This window comes from Bufo bufo, chromosome 8 (genome assembly GCF_905171765.1).
Source record: "Bufo bufo chromosome 8, aBufBuf1.1, whole genome shotgun sequence".
Classification (NCBI taxonomy): domain Eukaryota; kingdom Metazoa; phylum Chordata; class Amphibia; order Anura; family Bufonidae; genus Bufo; species Bufo bufo.
In genome coordinates this window covers 11,270,154-11,289,650 of record NC_053396.1, presented here as the reverse complement: position 1 = coordinate 11,289,650, position 19,497 = coordinate 11,270,154, and the positions used below count along the sequence as shown (strand labels likewise).

The window sequence follows — 19,497 nt, the reverse complement described above, 5'->3', positions numbered from 1 at the left end:
TATATAATTATATACAGGAGATGCTCAGGTTATACCAGCATGCTCCATATCACTATATACAAGAAGATGTATAACTTATACCAGCTGTACATATATAATTATATACAGGAGATGCCCATGTTATACCAGCTATACATATATAATTATATACAGGAGATGCCCAGGTTATACCAGCATGCTCCATATCACTATGGTAACTACAAGAAGATGTATAACTTATACCAGCTGTACATATATAATTATATACAGGAGATGCCCAGGTTATACCAGCATGCTCCATATCATTATATACAAGAAGATGTATAACTTATACCAGCTGTACATATATAATTATATACAGGAGATACCCAGTTTATACCAGCATGGTCCATATCACTATATACAAGAAGATGTATAACTTATACCAGCTGTACATATATAATTATATACAGGAGATGCCCAGGTTATACCAGCTCTACATATATAATTATATACAGGAGATGCCCAGGTTATACCGGCATGGTCCATATCACTATATACAAGAAGATGTATAACTTATACCAGCTGTACATATATAATTATATACAGGAGATGCCCAGGTTATACCAGCTCTACATATATAATTATATACAGGAGATGCCCAGGTTATACCAGCTGTACATATATAATTATATACAGGAGATGCCCAGGTTATACCAGCATGCTCCATATCATTATATACAAGAAGATGTATAACTTATACCAGCTGTACATATATATAATTATATACAGTAGATACACAAGTTATACCAGCATGCTCCATATCACTATGGTAACTACAAGAAGATGCATATTCTTGTATATAGTGATATGGAGCATGCTGGTATAACCTGGGTATCTCCTCTATATAATTATATATGTACAGCTGGTATAACCTGGGTATCTCCTGTATGTAAATACAGTACAGACCAAAAGTTTGGACACACCTTCTCATTCAAAGAGTTTTCTTTATTTTCATGACTATGAAGGCATCAAAACTATGAATTAACACATGTGGAATTATATACATAACAAACAAGTGTAAAACAACTGAAAATATGTCATATTCTAGGTTCTTCAAAGTAGCCACCTTTTGCTTTGATTACTGCTTTGCACACTCTTGGGATTCTCTTGATGAGCTTCAAGAGGTAGTCCCCTGAAATGGTCTTCCAACAGTCTTGAAGGAGTTCCCAGAGATGATTAGCACTTGTTGGCCCTTTTGCCTTCACTCTGCGGTCCAGCTCACCCCAAACCATCTCGATTGGGTTCAGGTCCGGTGACTGTGGAGGCCAGGACATCTGGCGCAGCACCCCATCATTCTCCTTCATGGTCAAATAGCCCTTACTTTCAAAGTTTTCCCAATTTTTCAGCTGACTGACTGACTTTCATTTCTTAAAGTAATGATGGCCACTCGTTTTTCTTTACTTACTGTAGCTGCTTTTTTCTTGCCATAATACAAATTCTAACAGTCTATTCAGTAGGACTATCAGCTGTGTATCCACCTGACTTCTCCTCAACGCCACTGATGGTCCCAACCCCATTTATAAGGCAAGAAATCCCACTTATTAAACCTGACAGGGCACACCTGTGAAGTGAAAACCATTTCAGGGGACTACCTCTTGAAGCTCATCAAGAGAATGCCAAGAGTGTGCAAAGCAGTAATCAAAGCAAAAGGTGGCTACTTTGAAGAACCTAGAATATGACATATTTTCAGTTGTTTCACACTTGTTTGTTATGTATATAATTCCACATGTGTTAATTCATAGTTTTGATGCCTTCAGTGTGAATCTACAATTTTCATAGTCATGAAAATAAAGAAAACTCTTTGAATGAGAAGGTGTGTCCAAACTTTTGGTCTGTACTGTATATATGTACAGCTGGTATAACCTGGGTATCTCCTGTATATAACTATATATGTACAGCTGGTATACGTTATACATCTTCTGTATATAGTGATATGGAGCATGCTGGTATAACATGGGCATCTCCTTCCTCTGGATCAACTTGCAGGATAACAGGCCGAACTGGATGGGCAAATGTATTTTTTCGGCTTTATATACTATGTTACATCTTCTGGTATATTATATACCAGCATGCTCCATATCACTATATACAAGAAGATGTATAACTTATACCAGCTGTACATATATAATTATATACAGGAGATACCCAGGTTATACCAGCATGCTCCATATCACTATATACACTGCTCAAAAAAATAAAGGGAACACAAAAATAACACATCCTAGATCTGAATTAATTAAATATTCTTCTGAAATACTTTGTTCTTTACATAGTTGAATGTGCTGACAACAAAATCACACAAAAATGAAAAAATGGAAATCAAATTTTTCAACCCATGGAGGTCTGGATTTGGAGTCACACTCAAAATTAAAGTGGAAAAAACACACTACAGGCTGATCCAACTTTGATGTAATGTCCTTAAAACAAGTCAAAATGAGGCTCAGTAGTGTGTGTGGCCTCCACGTGCCTGTATGACCTCCCTACAACGCCTGTGCATGCTCCTGATGAGGTGGCGGACGGTCTCCTGAGGGATCTCCTCCCAGACCTGGACTAAAGCATCTGCCAACTCCTGGACAGTCTGTGGTGCAACGTGACGTTGGTGGATAGAGCGAGACATGATGTCCCAGATGTGCTCAATTGGATTCAGGTCTGGGGAATGGGCGGGCCAGTCCATAGCATCAATGCCTTCGTCTTGCAGGAACTGCTGACACACTCCAGCCACATGAGGTCTAGCATTGTCTTGCATTAGGAGGAACCCAGGGCCAACCACACCAGCATATGGTCTCACAAGGGGTCTGAGGATCTCATCTCGGTACCTAATGGCAGTCAGGCTACCTCTGGCGAGCACATGGAGGGCTGTGCGGCCCTCCAAAGAAATGCCACCCCACACCATTACTGACCCAATGCCAAACCGGTCATGCTGGAGGATGTTGCAGGCAGCAGAACGTTCTCCACGGCGTCTCAAGACTCTGTCACGTCTGTCCCATGTGCTCAGTGTGAACCTGCTTTCATCTGTGAAGAGCACAGGGCGCCAGTGGCGAATTCTCTGGCAAATGCCAAATGTCCTGCACGGTGTTGGGCTGTAAGCACAACCCCCACCTGTGGACGTCGGGCCCTCATATCACCCTCATGAGTCTGTTTCTGACCATTTGAGCAGACACATGCACATTTGTGGCCTGCTGGAGGTCATTTTGCAGGGCTCTGGCAGTGCTCCTCCTGTTCCTCCTTGCACAAAGGCGGAGGTAGCGGTCTTGCTGCTGGGTTGTTGCCCTCCTACGGCCTCCTCCATGTCTCCTGATGTACTGGTCTGTCTCCTGGTAGCGCCTCCATGCTCTGGACACTACGCTGACAGACACAGCAAACCTTCTTGCCACAGCTCGCATTGATGTGCCATCCTGGATAAGCTGCACTACCTGAGCCACTTGTGTGAGTTGTAGACTCCGTCTCATGCTACCACTAGAGTGAAAGCACCGCCAGCATTCAAAAGTGACCAAAACATCAGCCAGGAAGCATAGGAACTGAGAAGTGGTCTGTGGTCACCACCTGCAGAACCACTCCTTTATTGGGGGTGTCTTGCTAATTGCCTATCCCATTTGCACAACAGCATGTGAAATTGATTGTCACTCAGTGTTGCTTCCTAAGTGGACAGTTTGATTTCACAGAAGTGTGATTGACTTGGAGTTACATTGTGTTGTTTAAGTGTTCCCTTTATTTTTTTGAGCAGTGTACAAGAAGATGTATAACTTATACCAGCTGTACATATATAATTATATACAGGAGATGCCCAGGTTATACCAGCAAGGTCCATATCACTATATACAGAAAGATGTATAACTTATACCAGCTGAACATATATATATATAAAATTATATACAGGAGATACCCAGGTCATATCATCAGCATGATACAAGAAGATGTTATACCGTATAACATCTTCTTGTATATAGTGATATGGAGCATGCTGGTATAACCTGGGCATCTCCTGTATTGTTTTGGACTATTGAAACAGTATGTATACTTGCTTGTTTTATACACTTGCGTCACACTGCTCAGACCAGGCACGCACACAGCTTTCCCACTATCTTGAAGATGGGAAGATGTTTCTTTAGGGGGTTGGTCTGGGGGGGGGGGGGGGGTCTGTATTTATTTAAAGGGCTCTCGTGTCTATATTAGTTTGGAGTTTGTGCCTGCATAGGGTTCTGTATCTATTCTAAGGATTTAGTCTGGGGTATCTGTTATTTTAGGGAGTCTGGTCTCTGGGTCTGTATTTCTTTCGGGGGTTGGTCTGGGGTCTGTATCTATTTAAAGGGCTGGGGTGTCTATGTTTGTTTGGAGTTTGTATCTGTTTAGGGGACTGGTCTGGGGTCTGGAATTTAGTCTGGGGTTATTTTAGGGGGTCTGGGCTCTGGGGCTGTAATTCTTAAGGGTGTTGGTCTCTGGTGTATTAGTTTGGATTCTGTATCCGTTTATGGGTATGGTCTGGGGTCTGTATATAGGAGACCTAGCCTGGGTCTAAGTTTGTTAGGGTGTCTAGTCTGGGGTCTAGTATTTTCTTAGCTGATCTGTATTCATTTTGGGGTTTTATGAAGGGGGTCATATGCACTACTTGTGATTTACTTGGGAGGGGGGGGTGCCCTATATAAATGAGCGGAGCACTGCTTATAGAATCCCCCCCCCCCCCCCCCCCCCCCCCCCCCCGATGTATGGAGCATGATATAAACATGTTTAATACAGTCACAAGGGATGAAGGGCCAGACATGTATACACCATTTTATTTACCTGCAGAGCAATATACAATAAGTGACATCTCTTTACTGTTCAGTGCACATCTATGCAACAAGCGAGGATAGAAAAATAACGCACATTAAAAATCAGGACAGAGAGCAAGGCGACAATGGACGGGGACACGGCGGGATCATATATGTATAGGTAGGATATGGACCGGTGCTGTGTAAATGGGAGGCAGAGCATCCCCGAAGCCTCATGTATCACAAGGGTCCATGTTATCCACAGCGACTAATCAGAGTCCTTGTTTCATTTCTTCAGTGCAGTTTGCAACATGAAAGTTGAGTTCTGATTGGTTCCTATGGACACCAAGGGACAAAACTTCCCTAGAAGTGGTTTTGATACATAAGGCCCATGTTATGCTGGTACTATAAGGACAAATATGTGTGTGGCGGGTACTAAAAACCCCCCTAGCAGCTTTTGGGAGATTGAATTAGGTTTTGATATGCGTCAGTTATTATGTTAAGGTGCAAAAATCTCATTGGTTTCTTACATTCTTCTTCTCTGGAACAGAAAAGGTGATTGGATGTAACACTCGTCAATTTAAAGGGCAACTCCACTTCTTGAAACTTTCCATAAAACGTTAGGGGATTGCATTATTAGATATTCCCACGCTTGGAATAACAAAAAATGTATTTACCTGAAATTTTCATTTCCTATAGTCCATAGGCAGCATGGTCACGGATGGGTTGAACCCCCCCCCCCCCTTCCTAGGTACAACTAGATAGAGACAGATCAATCAATCACCATAGACCCTGTAAAGCTGAGCCGGTGTATTTTTATAAAGCAATATTAAACTTATTAAAGGGAGGGAAAGTTGGGCCGCCTGCGGACTACAGGAAATGAAAATTTCAGGTAAATAAATTTTGATTTTCCTGGACGTCCTATGGCAGCACAAACACGAATGGGACCTACAAAGAAGTGACCTAGAGCGAAATAAAATACTCCGGCTCTTTCCTCCTGCTCCGCTTTATAGAGTCCATGGTGACTGATTAATTGATTAACCCATTTGTGACTGTGCTGCCGTAGGGCGTCCAGGAAAGTAAGAATGCTACCAGCAACAGATATGGTGCAGCTTATCTGTCTGTTCAGTCTTTATAGACATCAGATCTTTGGTGGATCCATCAACAGAAATCTGATGTCTATGACCAGGTCCCCTGATCCTTGTGAGGCCACATTCTTTTGCCCAGTGTCTCTTTCCCTTTTGTCCCAGCTTCTGGATCTCCACTAGTTACTAGACAACCCCTTTTAAATTTCCTACCGTCGCCCTACTCTATGTTCAAAAGGCTCCCACAGGCAATATTTTATGGACAGAACTTCTAAAGTGGAGATGTCCTTTAAGACAGCATAGGTTTCTTGAGCATGTGGTCTATCCATCCTCATTGGGTTTTGGTTAGGACCAAATGGAAATGACCTGACATTGAATACGAATATGGTGGGGGTTTTCTCTTGTTCACACAGATTCAAGGTGGTGGCTCACACATCCGCCACTGTGGTGGTCGTGCGGGATAGATGGCCCACACGAGGGTGACAAGTATCTATGCTGTCTTTATTGGACGGGGGAAGGGGTCATACATTCGGCACGGTCTCTGCTGTGTGGTTGACAGGTGCAGTACTGTACAGTGGACAGGCTGTGACCCCATGGTGGTCATCAGGTGGGGCAAGGGTGACCTCCTGGAAGGCACCTGGAGTCGGCCATATTGGCAAGGGATTTGTGAAGGACGTTGGCCAACACGTCATCAACTGGCCAATTGGATTTTCGGATATTGACAGTATTATTATGCCCCCAAAATTTGGCGTATAGTAAGGTGATGCTGGGCGTACACATACTAAAACTTTCGAAACCATCATGGGAGAAGGTCACAGCGTCCGACCGACAGGTTTCACATGGCCGGATGGACAGATACAGGTATGTGTGTGGTGTCACATGAGGAAGCTACGTGTTGTATGAGCATGACGTGGACGGTTATGTGGACAGTTACTCAGGGAAATACTTCAGCAGTTGCTCTGTGACCCTTTGATCGGCAAAGTGTTGGGGTCGGCTCTGAACATCGAGGTCGCCGTCCATCCGCTTTCTATGGAGCAGCCCATTGGAGTTGTAGTCGGGGACCACGTTATCAATGTCCAGACGTTTGACACGCAGCAGGTTGGCAGGGGGGTCTTCATCATGGTCGTCTTCTAACGAGCGTCGCATGCGTCGGGGGGGACTTGCCGCCAGGCGCTGAGACACTTCGGCGTCATTCATCTCAGAAAGGACGCGAGTTACAAGGTACCTAAAAAGGCATTGGACTTAATATGACATAATCAATGCATAAATATTCTGCGCTGCTGGGGGACTCTGCTATCTGGCTCTAATGTCCCTCTCTTTAAAAGTTGCCCCTGCCCTCACAAATAGAATGAGATGCGTGGACATGTCACAGATTTACAGAGCTGGGGGCGCTGTTGCATTGATATCTATGTGGAAATATTCACAGCCGATTGTGGTGAAAAGTGGTACTGCAAATTACAAATGCAGCTGTGAACTGCAATAAGATTTAAAATAGCAAAACAGAACTCACTGCCCGCAATCAAAAATCTCTTAAATATTAATTTTATAATATGTAGCAATTTTTATAAAGAAACCTTTGCCTCCTTTAACTCGTGTCTATCAGGCTATTAGTCATGGGCATCTACTTCGTTTCTCACCTCACAATTGTGCGCGTTGCTACAGAGATCAATAGGAACATATTGACATTTTTCATATCTGATCCTTCTGTTCCCTGAGATTAGCGGTGCCTGATGCGTATGCTACACGCTTATCTAATTTTGAAATAACATGCATGCTATGGCCTGCTGAGAGGACCCACCTTCCGTCCCGCCTGAACTTTCCACGAGGCCTGGCTTATATTGCTCTCCATTGACAGCTTTTAAGTGACGTCACCGCCCCATTTAGTGACATCATCAGTTTCATTCTGGTATCCCAAGGCACTGTCATTCCACCCCTGGCCTTGCCCGTGACTACCAGTCATATAGTACTGGTGTTTTGTATATTTTCTCCTACCTTAACATCTCCTCGTCCATGGGATATCCATCCTCGTTGGTCTCCTCTGGCTGAAGGTGTAAAGCAGGGCCTTCGAAGGCCCGATTCTGCCTGTAATGACTTTGCAATGCTTGCGCCAGCTGGTTTTGTGAGATATGGGGTCTCGTTAGGCTGGGCACCACCATCACCCCTGTATCCTCGTACTCTTGGTACGGTCTCTGGTAGTCTGATATGTCTGATGGGACAGGACCTGGAAAACCCTCAATTTGGTCAACATACGGCTTACCCTGGTTGAATTGGTTCCACAAGTGCATAAGTATTGCCCGATACATGGTCTCCTTATCTCTTCTCTGGCCTTCTTCTACCAGCTGTTGGAGAGATGGACTATCGCGAGTAGGTTCAATTCTTTGAGGGTTACCCATCCTCACCAAAGCACGGCCAAGATTTTCTTCTTTAGTGTAGGCAGGCAATCTAGCAAGCATTGCTTGAATTAGGTCAGAGTATGAAGGCTTGTTACGGACAGGTTCTGAGGGCATGTAGGACATCATGTCGGCATCATAAGGTAGGCTTCTTCTGACCCTTCGAGCAGCTCCAAGGTCATCATGGGTCAACACACCCAGAGGCTGGAGGTGGAAGCAGAAGAGTAATAAAGGAGAGAGCTGTAAGTGGATTTCTCTGTCTACCAGGCCCTCAGATATTCCATCTTAGAATCAATAGAAATCTCTTTAGCCTTCAGCATCCAAGGGCATTATAACAATTATGAGATACTGACGGAAAACAGGCCTCAGGTTACTGGTCCGAAGAAGAAATGGACAATAAATCATCCCTAGACCATGCACTAAGGAGAGAGGGACCCTTAGCCAAATGAAGATGGCCTCTCACGATGGGCACCCTCAGGAGCTTGCCTTATATGCGAACAACTTCACCATTGGCAAAGGGTAGGTCTCCTGTCCAGATGACTCCCACTCAAGGGTCTCCACCACCCTGTCCTGACCCTCCATTACCTGCCCGAGTTGCTCAATGTGAAATGAACATATAGTACTGTGATATTACTTTATGGTGGTATTATTTGGACACTACATGGCGGTATAATTCAGGCACTATATGGTACTAATGTGGACACGGTATAACACTCAGGTAAGCACGGTGTCTGGTGATAATTGGCACTTAGTATATATTAGTATAATTTAGACACTACATGGTACTAATATAGACACTGTATGATACTATATGGCAGTGTTATGTGTGTACTAGGTGGTATTTTTGTGGACACTATATAGCACTATTATTTAAGCACTGTACGCTGGAATTATTTAGGCTGTACGTAATGGTATTATTTCTGGGCTCTATAACATATAGGGCACTATTATGTAACCACTGTGTGGCGGTATCATTTAGCCTCTATGCAGTGACATTATTTTTGCACTACGTAATACAACTATGTGGATATGGTATGGCACTATTATGTAAGTAGCATCATTTAGGCTTTATGTGGTGGTATTATTTCTACAATATATAACAACATTATATGAACGCTGTAAGGCACTATTATGTAAGTACCGTATGATATTATTTAGGAATTATATAGAACGCTATTATATTGACATTGTAAGGCACTATTATGTAAGCACAGTTTGGTGATATCATTTAGGCTCCATACTTTTTGAACTATATAACACTATTATATGAACACTGTAAGACACTATTATGTAAGTACCATATGGTGATATTATTCAGTCTCTATTATTTGTGTATTATACACGGTAAGGTGCTATTATATAAGTACTGTATGGTGATATTATTCAGGCTTTATTATTTATGTATTATACACTGTAAGGCGCTATTATATAAGTACTATATGGTGATGTTAATTAGGCTCTATGATTTGTGCACTATACACTGTAAGGCACTAATATATTATACTATATGGTGATATTATTTAGGCTCCATCATACTGTAAGGCGCTATTATGTAAGTACTATATGGTGATATTATTTGTGCACTATACACTGTAAGGCGCTATTATATAAGTACTATATGGTGATATTATGGCTCCAATATACTGTAAGGCATTGTTATGTAAGTACTGTATGGTGATATTATTCAGGCTCTATTATTTGTGTATTATACACTGTAAGGTGCTATTATGTAAGTACTATATGGTGATATTATTCAGGCTCTATTATTTCTGCACTATACACTGTAAGGCGCTATTATATAAGTACTATATGGTGATATTATTTGTCACACTATTATGTGAGTACTGTATGGTTATATTATTTAGGCTCTATTATTTCTGCACTATACACTTTAAGGCACTATTATGTAAGTACTGTATGGCGGTATTATTTAGGAACAGTAAAGCACTAGACAACAACAGATTTTTCTCAGGCTCCTACACAAAGTTTCATCTGGTCACTCTACATAGACCAATACGGTATAATCTGCACTGACCTACTGCATTATACACCGACCTGTACGCAGTACGGTATTATACTATATTTGCAGGTTCTGGCCTATCACCAGTCCTGTTATTGGCAGCATCCTGTAATTAGCACAAATCACCCACTAATCCTTGGCATATCTGTATCTGTGACTAATATCGCAGCGGCCCCGGGAGAGAATGTCATTACTGATAATGAGGTAACCCGGCGCTGTACGCGCTCCGAGGACATTAAAGTCTATCTACAGACGCCAGGCTACACAGCAGGGCTGAGTCATATGGCAGGGTCTCCTAATCACATGAAGGGGGCTTATTAGATGATATCTGTACAGCAGAGGATCATGGAGGTGGCCACGTCTCAGCATGATGAGGATGGCGACGGAGACCTGGAGGCTCACGGATACATCGAAAACCGCAGATGTGCCATAAGGATGTTCTCACCACCAGAAGATCTTATGGTTCAGATCATCCAAGAGGGAGGGAGGTACACCTTGTCTATGGTCTCCTGGAGACCATAAGACATGACGACCATCAGATGATGACGGATAACTTAACTCCTCGAACTCAGGAGAAAAACATGAGAAGAATAAATCGGTGACGCACGGGGAATTGGGGAAGCGACGACGAAGACAAATGCAGATGGATAGGAGGAAGATGAGGGTCGGGTGGAGGATGGGAGGGGGTAAGGATGCTTCTGGGAACAGAGGAGAAGAGATGAAGGATGAGCAGGAACGACGGTGGACAGAGAGCTAGGAGACACAAGACCAGATAAAAAGAGACACTGACCTTACTGAGAGCGCTTGGGACAGACAGACAGACAGTGACAGCCACCAACAGGATCCAGGGGCCCATCCTGACAGAAAGACGCTGCCCTGATATGAGAATGCTGTTACTGCTGGATGGAGAGGCCGGGATCTGAGAGAGAAAACGGGAGGAGGGAGACGGCACCACCCCCATGCTGCATTGTCACAGCATCCAGGGAGGGGAGGGGGGGTACGCAGCCGCCGTGGAGTGCGCAACCAGACTACCCGCTCCTTATACACAGCACTGACACAAAGTGTACACCTGCTCCTAATACAGAGACATGAGAGAGATAATGTGCAAAGTGAGGAGGAGCGCACACCTAATATACAGAGATCCGACCTCTCACCTCCTCCTAATATACAGAGATCCGACCTCTCACCTCCTAATATACAGAGATCAGACCTCTCACCTCCTCCTAATATACAGAGATCAGACCTCTCACCTCCTAATATACAGAGATCAGACCTCTCACCTCCTAATATACAGAGATCAGACCTCTCACCTCCTAATATACAGAGATCAGACCTCTCACCTCCTCCTAATATACAGAGATCAGACCTCTCACCTCCTAATATACAGAGATCAGACCTCTCATCTCCTCCTAATATACAGAGATCAGACCTCTCACCTCCTCCTAATATACAGAGATCAGACCTCTCACCTCCTCCTAATATACAGAGATCAGACCTCTCACCTCCTAATATACAGAGACCAGACCTCTCACCTCCTCCTAATATACAGAGACCAGACCTCTCACCTCCTCCTAATATACAGAGATCAGACCTCTCGCCTCCTAATATACAGAGATCAGACCTCTCACCTCCTCCTAATATACAGAGATCAGACCTCTCACCTCATAATATACAGAGATCAGACCTCTCACCTCATAATATACAGAGATCAGACCTCTCACCTCCTCCTAATATACAGAGATCAGACCTCTCACCTCCTAATATACAGAGATCAGACCTCTCACCTCCTAATATACAGAGATCAGACCTCTCACCTCCTAATATACAGAGATCAGACCTCTCACCTCCTAATATACAGAGATCAGACCTCTCACCTCCTCCTAATATACAGAGATCAGACCTCTCATCTCCTAATATACAGAGATCAGACCTCTCACCTCCTAATATACAGAGATCCGACCTCTCACCTCCTAATATACAGAGATCAGACCTCTCACCTCCTCCTAATATACAGAGATCAGACCTCTCACCTCCTAATATACAGAGATCAGACCTCTCACCTCCTCCTAATATACAGAGATCAGACCTCTCACCTCCTAATATACAGAGATCAGATCTCTCACCTCCTAATATACAGAGATCAGACCTCTCACCTCCTCTTAATATACAGAGATCAGACCTCTCACCTCCTCCTAATATACAGAGATCAGACCTCTCACCTCCTAATATACAGAGATCAGATCTCTCACCTCCTAATATACAGAGATCAGACCTCTCACCTCCTCTTAATATACAGAGATCAGACCTCTCACCTCCTCCTAATATACAGAGATCAGACCTCTTACCTCCTAATATACAGAGATCAGACCTCTCACCTCCTCCTAATATACAGAGATCAGACCTCTCACCTCCTAATATACAGAGATCAGACCTCTCACCTCCTAATATACAGAGATCAGACCTCTTACCTCCTAATATACAGAGATCAGATCTCTCACCTCCTAATATACAGAGATCAGACCTCTTACCTCCTAATATACAGAGATCAGACCTCTCACCTCCTAATATACAGAGATCAGACCTCTCACCTCCTAATATACAGAGATCAGACCTCTCACCTCCTCCTAATATACAGAGATCAGACCTCTCACCTCCTAATATACAGAGATCAGACCTCTCACCTCCTAATATACAGAGATCAGCCCTCTCACCTCCTAATATACAGAGATCAGACCTCTCATCTCCTAATATACAGAGATCAGACCTCTCACCTCCTCATATAAAGAGATCAGACCTCTCACCTCCTAATATACAGAGATCAGACCTCTCACCTCCTAATATACAGAGATCAGACCTCTCATCTCCTAATATACAGAGATCAGACCTCTCACCTCCTAATATACAGAGATCAGACCTCTCACCTCCTAATATACAGAGATCAGACCTCTCACCTCCTAATATACAGAGATCAGACCTCTCACCTCCTCATATAAAGAGATCAGACCTCTCACCTCCTAATATACAGAGATCAGACCTCTCATCTCCTAATATACAGAGATCAGACCTCTCACCTCCTCATATAAAGAGATCAGACCTCTCACCTCCTATTATACAGAGATCAGACCTCTCACCTCCTAATATACAGAGATCAGACCTCTCACCTCCTAATATACAGAGATCAGACATCTCACCTCCTAATATACAGAGATCAGACCTCTCACCTCCTCCTAATATACAGAGATCAGACCTCTCACCTCCTAATATACAGAGATCAGACCTCTCACCTCCTAATATACAGAGATCAGACCTCTCACCTCCTAATATACAGAGATCAGACCTCTCACCTCCTAATATAAAGAGATCAGACCTCTCATCTCCTCCTAATATACAGAGATCAGACCTCTCACCTCCTCCTAATATACAGAGATCAGACCTCTCACCTCCTAATATACCGAGATCAGACCTCTTACCTCCTAATATACAGAGATCAGACCTCTCACCTCCTAATATACAGAGATCAGACCTCTCACCTCCTAATATACAGAGATCAGACCTCTCACCTCCTAATATACAGAGATCAGACCTCTCACCTCCTAATATACAGAGATCAGACCTCTCACCTCCTAATATACAGAGATCAGACCTCTCACCTCCTAATATACAGAGATCCAACCTCTCACCTCCTAATATACAGAGATCAGACCTCTCACCTCCTAATATACAGAGATCAGACCTCTCACCTCCTAATATACAGAGATCAGACCTCTCACCTCCTAATATACAGAGATCAGCCCTCTCACCTCCTAATATACAGAGATCAGACCTCTCATCTCCTAATATAAAGAGATCAGACCTCTCACCTCCTAATATACAGAGATCAGACCTCTCACCTCCTAATATACAGAGATCAGACCTCTCATCTCCTAATATACAGAGATCAGACCTCTCACCTCCTAATATACAGAGATCAGACCTCTCACCTCCTAATATACAGAGATCAGACCTCTCACCTCCTAATATACAGAGATTAGACCTCTCACCTCCTATTATACAGAGATCAGACCTCTCACCTCCTAATATACAGAGATCAGACCTCTCACCTCCTAATATACAGAGATCAGACCTCTCGCCTCCTAATATACAGAGATCAGACCTCTCGCCTCCTAATATACAGAGATCAGTCCTCTCACCTCCTAATGTAAAGAGATCAGACCTCTCATCTCCTCCTAATATAAAGAGATCAGACCTCTCACCTCCTAATATACAGAGATCAGACCTCTCACCTCCTCATATAAAGAGATCAGACCTCTCACCTCCTAATATACAGAGATCAGACCTCTCACCTCCTAATATACAGAGATCAGACCTCTCACCTCCTCATATAAAGAGATCAGACCTCTCGCCTCCTAATATACAGAGATCAGACCTCTCACCTCCTCATATAAAGAGATCAGACCTCTCATCTCCTAATATACAGAGATCAGACCTCTCACCTCCTAATATACAGAGATCAGACCTCTCACCTCCTAATATACAGAGATCAGACCTCTCACCTCCTAATATAAAGAGATCAGACCTCTCATCTCCTCCTAATATAAAGAGATCAGACCTCTCACCTCCTAATATACAGAGATCAGACCTCTCACCTCCTAATATACAGAGATCAGATCTCTCACCTCCTCCTTATATACAGAGATCAGACCTCTCACCTCCTAATATACAGAGATCAGACCTCTCACCTCCTAATATACAGAGATCAGACCTCTCACCTCCTCCTAATATACAGAGATCAGACCTCTCGCCTCCTAATATACAGAGATCAGACCTCTCACCTCCTAATATACAGAGATCAGACCTCTCACCTCCTCCTAATATACAGAGATCAGACCTCTCACCTCCTAATATACAGAGATCAGACCTCTCACCTCCTCCTAATATACAGAGATCAGACCTCTCACCTCCTCATATAAAGAGATCAGACCTCTCACCTCCTAATATACAGAGATCAGACCTCTCACCTCCTAATATACAGAGATCAGACCTCTCACCTCCTAATATACAGAGATCAGACCTCTCACCTCCTCATATAAAGAGATCCGACCTCTCACCTCCTAATATACAGAGATCAGACCTCTCACCTCCTAATATACAGAGATCAGACCTCTCACCTCCTCCTAATATACAGAGATCAGACCTCTCGCCTCCTAATATACAGAGATCAGACCTCTCACCTCCTAATATACAGAGATCAGACCTCTCACCTCCTCCTAATATACAGAGATCAGACCTCTCACCTCCTAATATACAGAGATCAGACCTCTCACCTCCTCATATAAAGAGATCAGACCTCTCACCTCCTAATATACAGAGATCAGACCTCTCACCTCCTAATATACAGAGATCAGACCTCTCACCTCCTCATATAAAGAGATCCGACCTCTCACCTCCTAATATACAGAGATCAGACCTCTCACCTCCTAATATACAGAGATCAGACCTCTCACCTCCTCATATAAAGAGATCAGACCTCTCACCTCCTAATATACAAGTAGCTGCTTGTTCAGGGTGACTGGCACCATCCACATCAATATTCCACATAACAGTGCTGGACAAATATTTATTTTCCATTGATGAAACAGGAAATGGATGCGATTGTCAGCAGGATAAGACTACAACCCCCACTGTGCAAAGGGCTGGACTGCATAAAAGAGGAAAACAGTTGCTATAAACTATATAACAGGTAGATAGGAAAATTCCTGTAATCTGGCACACAAATAATAATCCAGAAACTCTGATAGTCCAGCACTTTCCAGTACAGAACGGCAGCCTAAGAGCTCATGCACACGACCGTTGTTGTTCTGCGTTCGACAAAACACGGATACTGGCCGCGTGCATTCTGCATTTTGTGGCCCTAAAGGAACAGTCCTATCTTGTCCGTAATGCGAACAATAATAGGACATGCAGATACATACGGACACGGAATACAAACAGAGCCATTTCCGTTTTTTTGCAACCCATTGAATTGAATGGTTCTGCATACGGGCCGAAGAAAAAATGGAACGGACATGGAAATAAAATACGTTCATGTGCATGAGCACTAAGGGCTTCCATTCTATCACCATTTATTTTCTGTTCTTTTGATTCGTCAGAAGGACAGAAAAATAAAGAAAAAAAACTGATCCCGTAAAAAAATGGATCCTGAGCATTGGTGATGTGAACTGCCGGCCTGATTTTCTACAAACAGTGCCCCACCTGTCCATGGTTTGTTTCTGATACAGGGCGCCAAATCTTCTGTGCAGACATACAGGTAAAAGATAACATTCTCTGTCTGCCTGCAGCCACCACTAGAGGGAGCTCATTGCACACTGCCGTATTATTAACTTATAGGAGTTGTCCAACACACAAAGCAATTTTAATCATGACCCTTAAAGTGATTAGCCCAAAAACAAGAAAAGGCTGATCTGTTTACCGGTGCTCTGTTCCAGCGCCAAGGGTTCTCTGCTGCTTCCAGTGGCCTGTGAACCAGAAGTGTGACGTCCTATCTGTTGTCACATGCACTGCTCCAGCGATGACATGAATAATGTACTAAGCTCCTGAGCTCTCCATAGTAGTGACTGCAGTTAGTTCCCTGTAGCAGTGGATGTAGGCATCCCTTGAGGTCCACCTAGTGATGACTGATAGTAGCTCTTGAGCAACCCCTAGTGGTGACTGAAGGTAGGTCTGATGCTCACCCTCATAGTGGCTGCAGGTAGCTCCTGAGCTTCCCCTAGTGATGGCTGCAGGTAGCTGATGAGCTCCCCCAGCAGTAGATGCAGGTAGCTCCTGAGCTCCCCCTAGTGGTGGCTGCAGGAAGATAGACTTCTACAGTTGGAATGAATCATGTCTACTGTTATTCCGTCCCTGTGCAACGGGCGCCTCCCCCTAGGGCCCTCTATGTAACGCGACCCAGGTATAGGAATGGCCGAGTGGTATAGTGCGGCCTAAAATGTCCCTTTACATGTGTCATGGTGCTCCTACCTGGATACGGCTGGACCCCAGGCTTTGGCTCCGAAGCAATAAATAGGGGGAATAATTGAGGAATTTGCAAGAAAAATTTAGTCCAGGCCTTGTATGTAGTTGAATGAACAGCAGTTTTACTTTGCATAAACGTTCTCCAAAACGGTTTACAGACTTTGTCTTGGTCCCAGCAGGCTAACTCGACTCTGCTACATCTGTTTCTCTCTGGCTCCGCTGCACTGACAGGCTGACTGTATGACTTTGCTTCTTCTTGTATGCTGCACTTCTCTTTGTATGGTCTGTCTCTAGATTAGGCCAGGGAGCTTTCCTCCTGGCTCCTGAGGCTCTAAGCTTTGACCTCTATGGCCAGCAGAGCTGAGGGTGCTCTGGCTGGCTTGGGCACGTATAGCAGAGACGTGCCCTGCACACCTGTCCCCTAGCAGTGGATCAGCTAGACTATCTCTCACTGGTTCCCCACCCTTCCTGCAGGAAGTGAGACTCGCCCACCTCCCCACAGAGGGGGGTTAGAATGGAATATCTATTCTATCTAACTGCAGCTCTGCCATGTTTGCTGCCACCTGCTGGTGAACCAGGCACATTACACATAAACAGTTGCAAACATTAGAAATGCACAGTGTGGTGAACCTGGAACAGAATTAATGTTAGCAGACACAGATAGAAGCCGGGTGCAGGAGTGGTAACACTACTCTGGGGTGTTACACCTGTGTAAATCTATGTTCTTAGTGGAGACTCTTGTCCATATGACTTAAGCTTCTGGAATTTTGTTTTAATGGGTTATAAGACAGTAAAATCATTTCAACTTTATCTAGGGGGAGCTCTTAAACAACCCCTAGGGGTGGCTGAATGTAGCTCTTGAGATGCCCCGAGTGGTGGCTGAAGGTAGCTCTAAAGCTCACCTTAATAGTGGCTGCAGGTAGCTTGTGAGCTCCCTCTAGTGGTGGCTGCAGGTAGCTCATGAGCTCCCCCAGCAGTAGATGCAGGCAGCTCCTGAGCTCCCCCTAGTGGTGGCTGCAGGAAGATAGACTTCTACAGTTGGAATGAATCATGTCTACTTATTCCGTACCTGTGTAATTCTATGTTCTTAGTGGAGACTCTTGTCCTGACATTTTGGTTTAATGAGTTAGAAGACAGTAAAATGATATCTAGGGGAAGCTCTTGAGCTACCGCTAGGGGAGGCTGAAGGTAGCTCTTGCGTTTTCCCTAGGGGAGGCTGAAGGTAGCTCTTGAGCTGCCCTTAGTGGTGTCACGGACATTCCCGCGACAGGTGGCAGGAGATCGGTGAGACTGGCAACACGTGGTTTGATCTGACATGTTTTCCATTTTGATCAAATGGCGTCTGTGTTGTTTCTGGTGCGTGCCAGACCTTCTTTCCCCAGGTGTGGCTATTAGGGTCATTTTAACCTTCTCTATTTATTGTTGTTTCTCCCACTATGCTGTGCAGTTTATAGCTTCAGTTTGAGTTGTGGATAGCTGGTGTGGATCTCGGTGCTATGGTGCTGCCATAGCCATTTGAAGTTAAGTGTTTTCTTTCCCTTTTGTTTGGGTTATTTTGTGTTTTGCATTTCTCCTGTTCGTCCTTCCATTTGGAGGAACAGGTTATCTCAGTCCTGACATTAGTACCAGGGTCCTATAGGGTGAGTTAGGACATTAGGTATTCGTGTATATGAACTCACCTACCTCTGGGGTCTGTTCATACTGGTAGGTAGTCAGGACTTTGATTAGGATTTTACTAGGAGGTGTCCATCTCCTTTCCCTAGTTTCCAGGCTTTATTGCCTCAACCCTTTCCCTCCTATGTTCGGGGTGTTGTTTCCCTCTCACACCCGAACGTGACAAGTAGTGGCTGAAAGTAGAGCTTGAGCTGCCCCTAGTGGTGGCTCAAGGTAGCTCTAAAGCTCACCCTAAATAGTGGCTGAAGATAGCTCGTGAGCTTTCCCCTAGTGGTGGCTGCAGATAGCTCCTGAGCTCCCCCTAGTGGTGGCTGAAGGTAGCTGATAAGCTCCCCCAGCAGTAGATGCAGTTAGCTCCTGAGCTCCCCCTAGCAGGGGCAGCAGGAAGATAGACTTCTACAGTTGGAATAAATCATGTCTACTTATTCCGTACCTGTGTAAATCTATGTTTTCAGTGGAGACTCTTGTCCGTATAACTTTAGCTCCTGACATTTTGCTTTAATGGGTTATAAGACAGTAAAAAAAATTCAATGGTATCTAGGGGGAGC

General features: G+C 44.1%; 1 protein-coding gene across 1 annotated transcript; it reads right to left on the bottom strand.

The window, feature by feature from the left end:
* Positions 1 to 4,765: 4,765 nt before the first annotated feature.
* LOC121009240 lies at positions 4,766 to 11,226 on the bottom strand. The gene is made up of 3 exons (XM_040442226.1): positions 11,055 to 11,226; positions 7,847 to 8,448; positions 4,766 to 7,079 (listed from the first exon to the last, which is right to left on the bottom strand). The coding sequence occupies exons 1-3, from the start codon at positions 11,223 to 11,225 to the stop codon at positions 6,785 to 6,787; spliced, it is 1,068 nt and encodes a 355-aa protein (XP_040298160.1). The 5' UTR covers position 11,226; the 3' UTR covers positions 4,766 to 6,784.
* Between the last annotated feature and the right edge of the window lie 8,271 nt (positions 11,227 to 19,497).

Excerpts from the sequence above, each read along its gene's own strand:
- LOC121009240 (XM_040442226.1), bottom strand. The coding sequence starts at position 11,225 with ATGGGGGTGGTGCCGTCTCCCTCCTCCCGTTTTCTCTCTCAGATCCCG. Across the intron at positions 8,449-11,054 it reads TCCCAAGCGCTCTCAGTAAG|CCTCTGGGTGTGTTGACCCA; the intron begins GTCAGTGTCTCT and ends TTCCACCTCCAG. Across the intron at positions 7,080-7,846 it reads ATGGACGAGGAGATGTTAAG|GTACCTTGTAACTCGCGTCC; the intron begins GTAGGAGAAAAT and ends ATGCCTTTTTAG.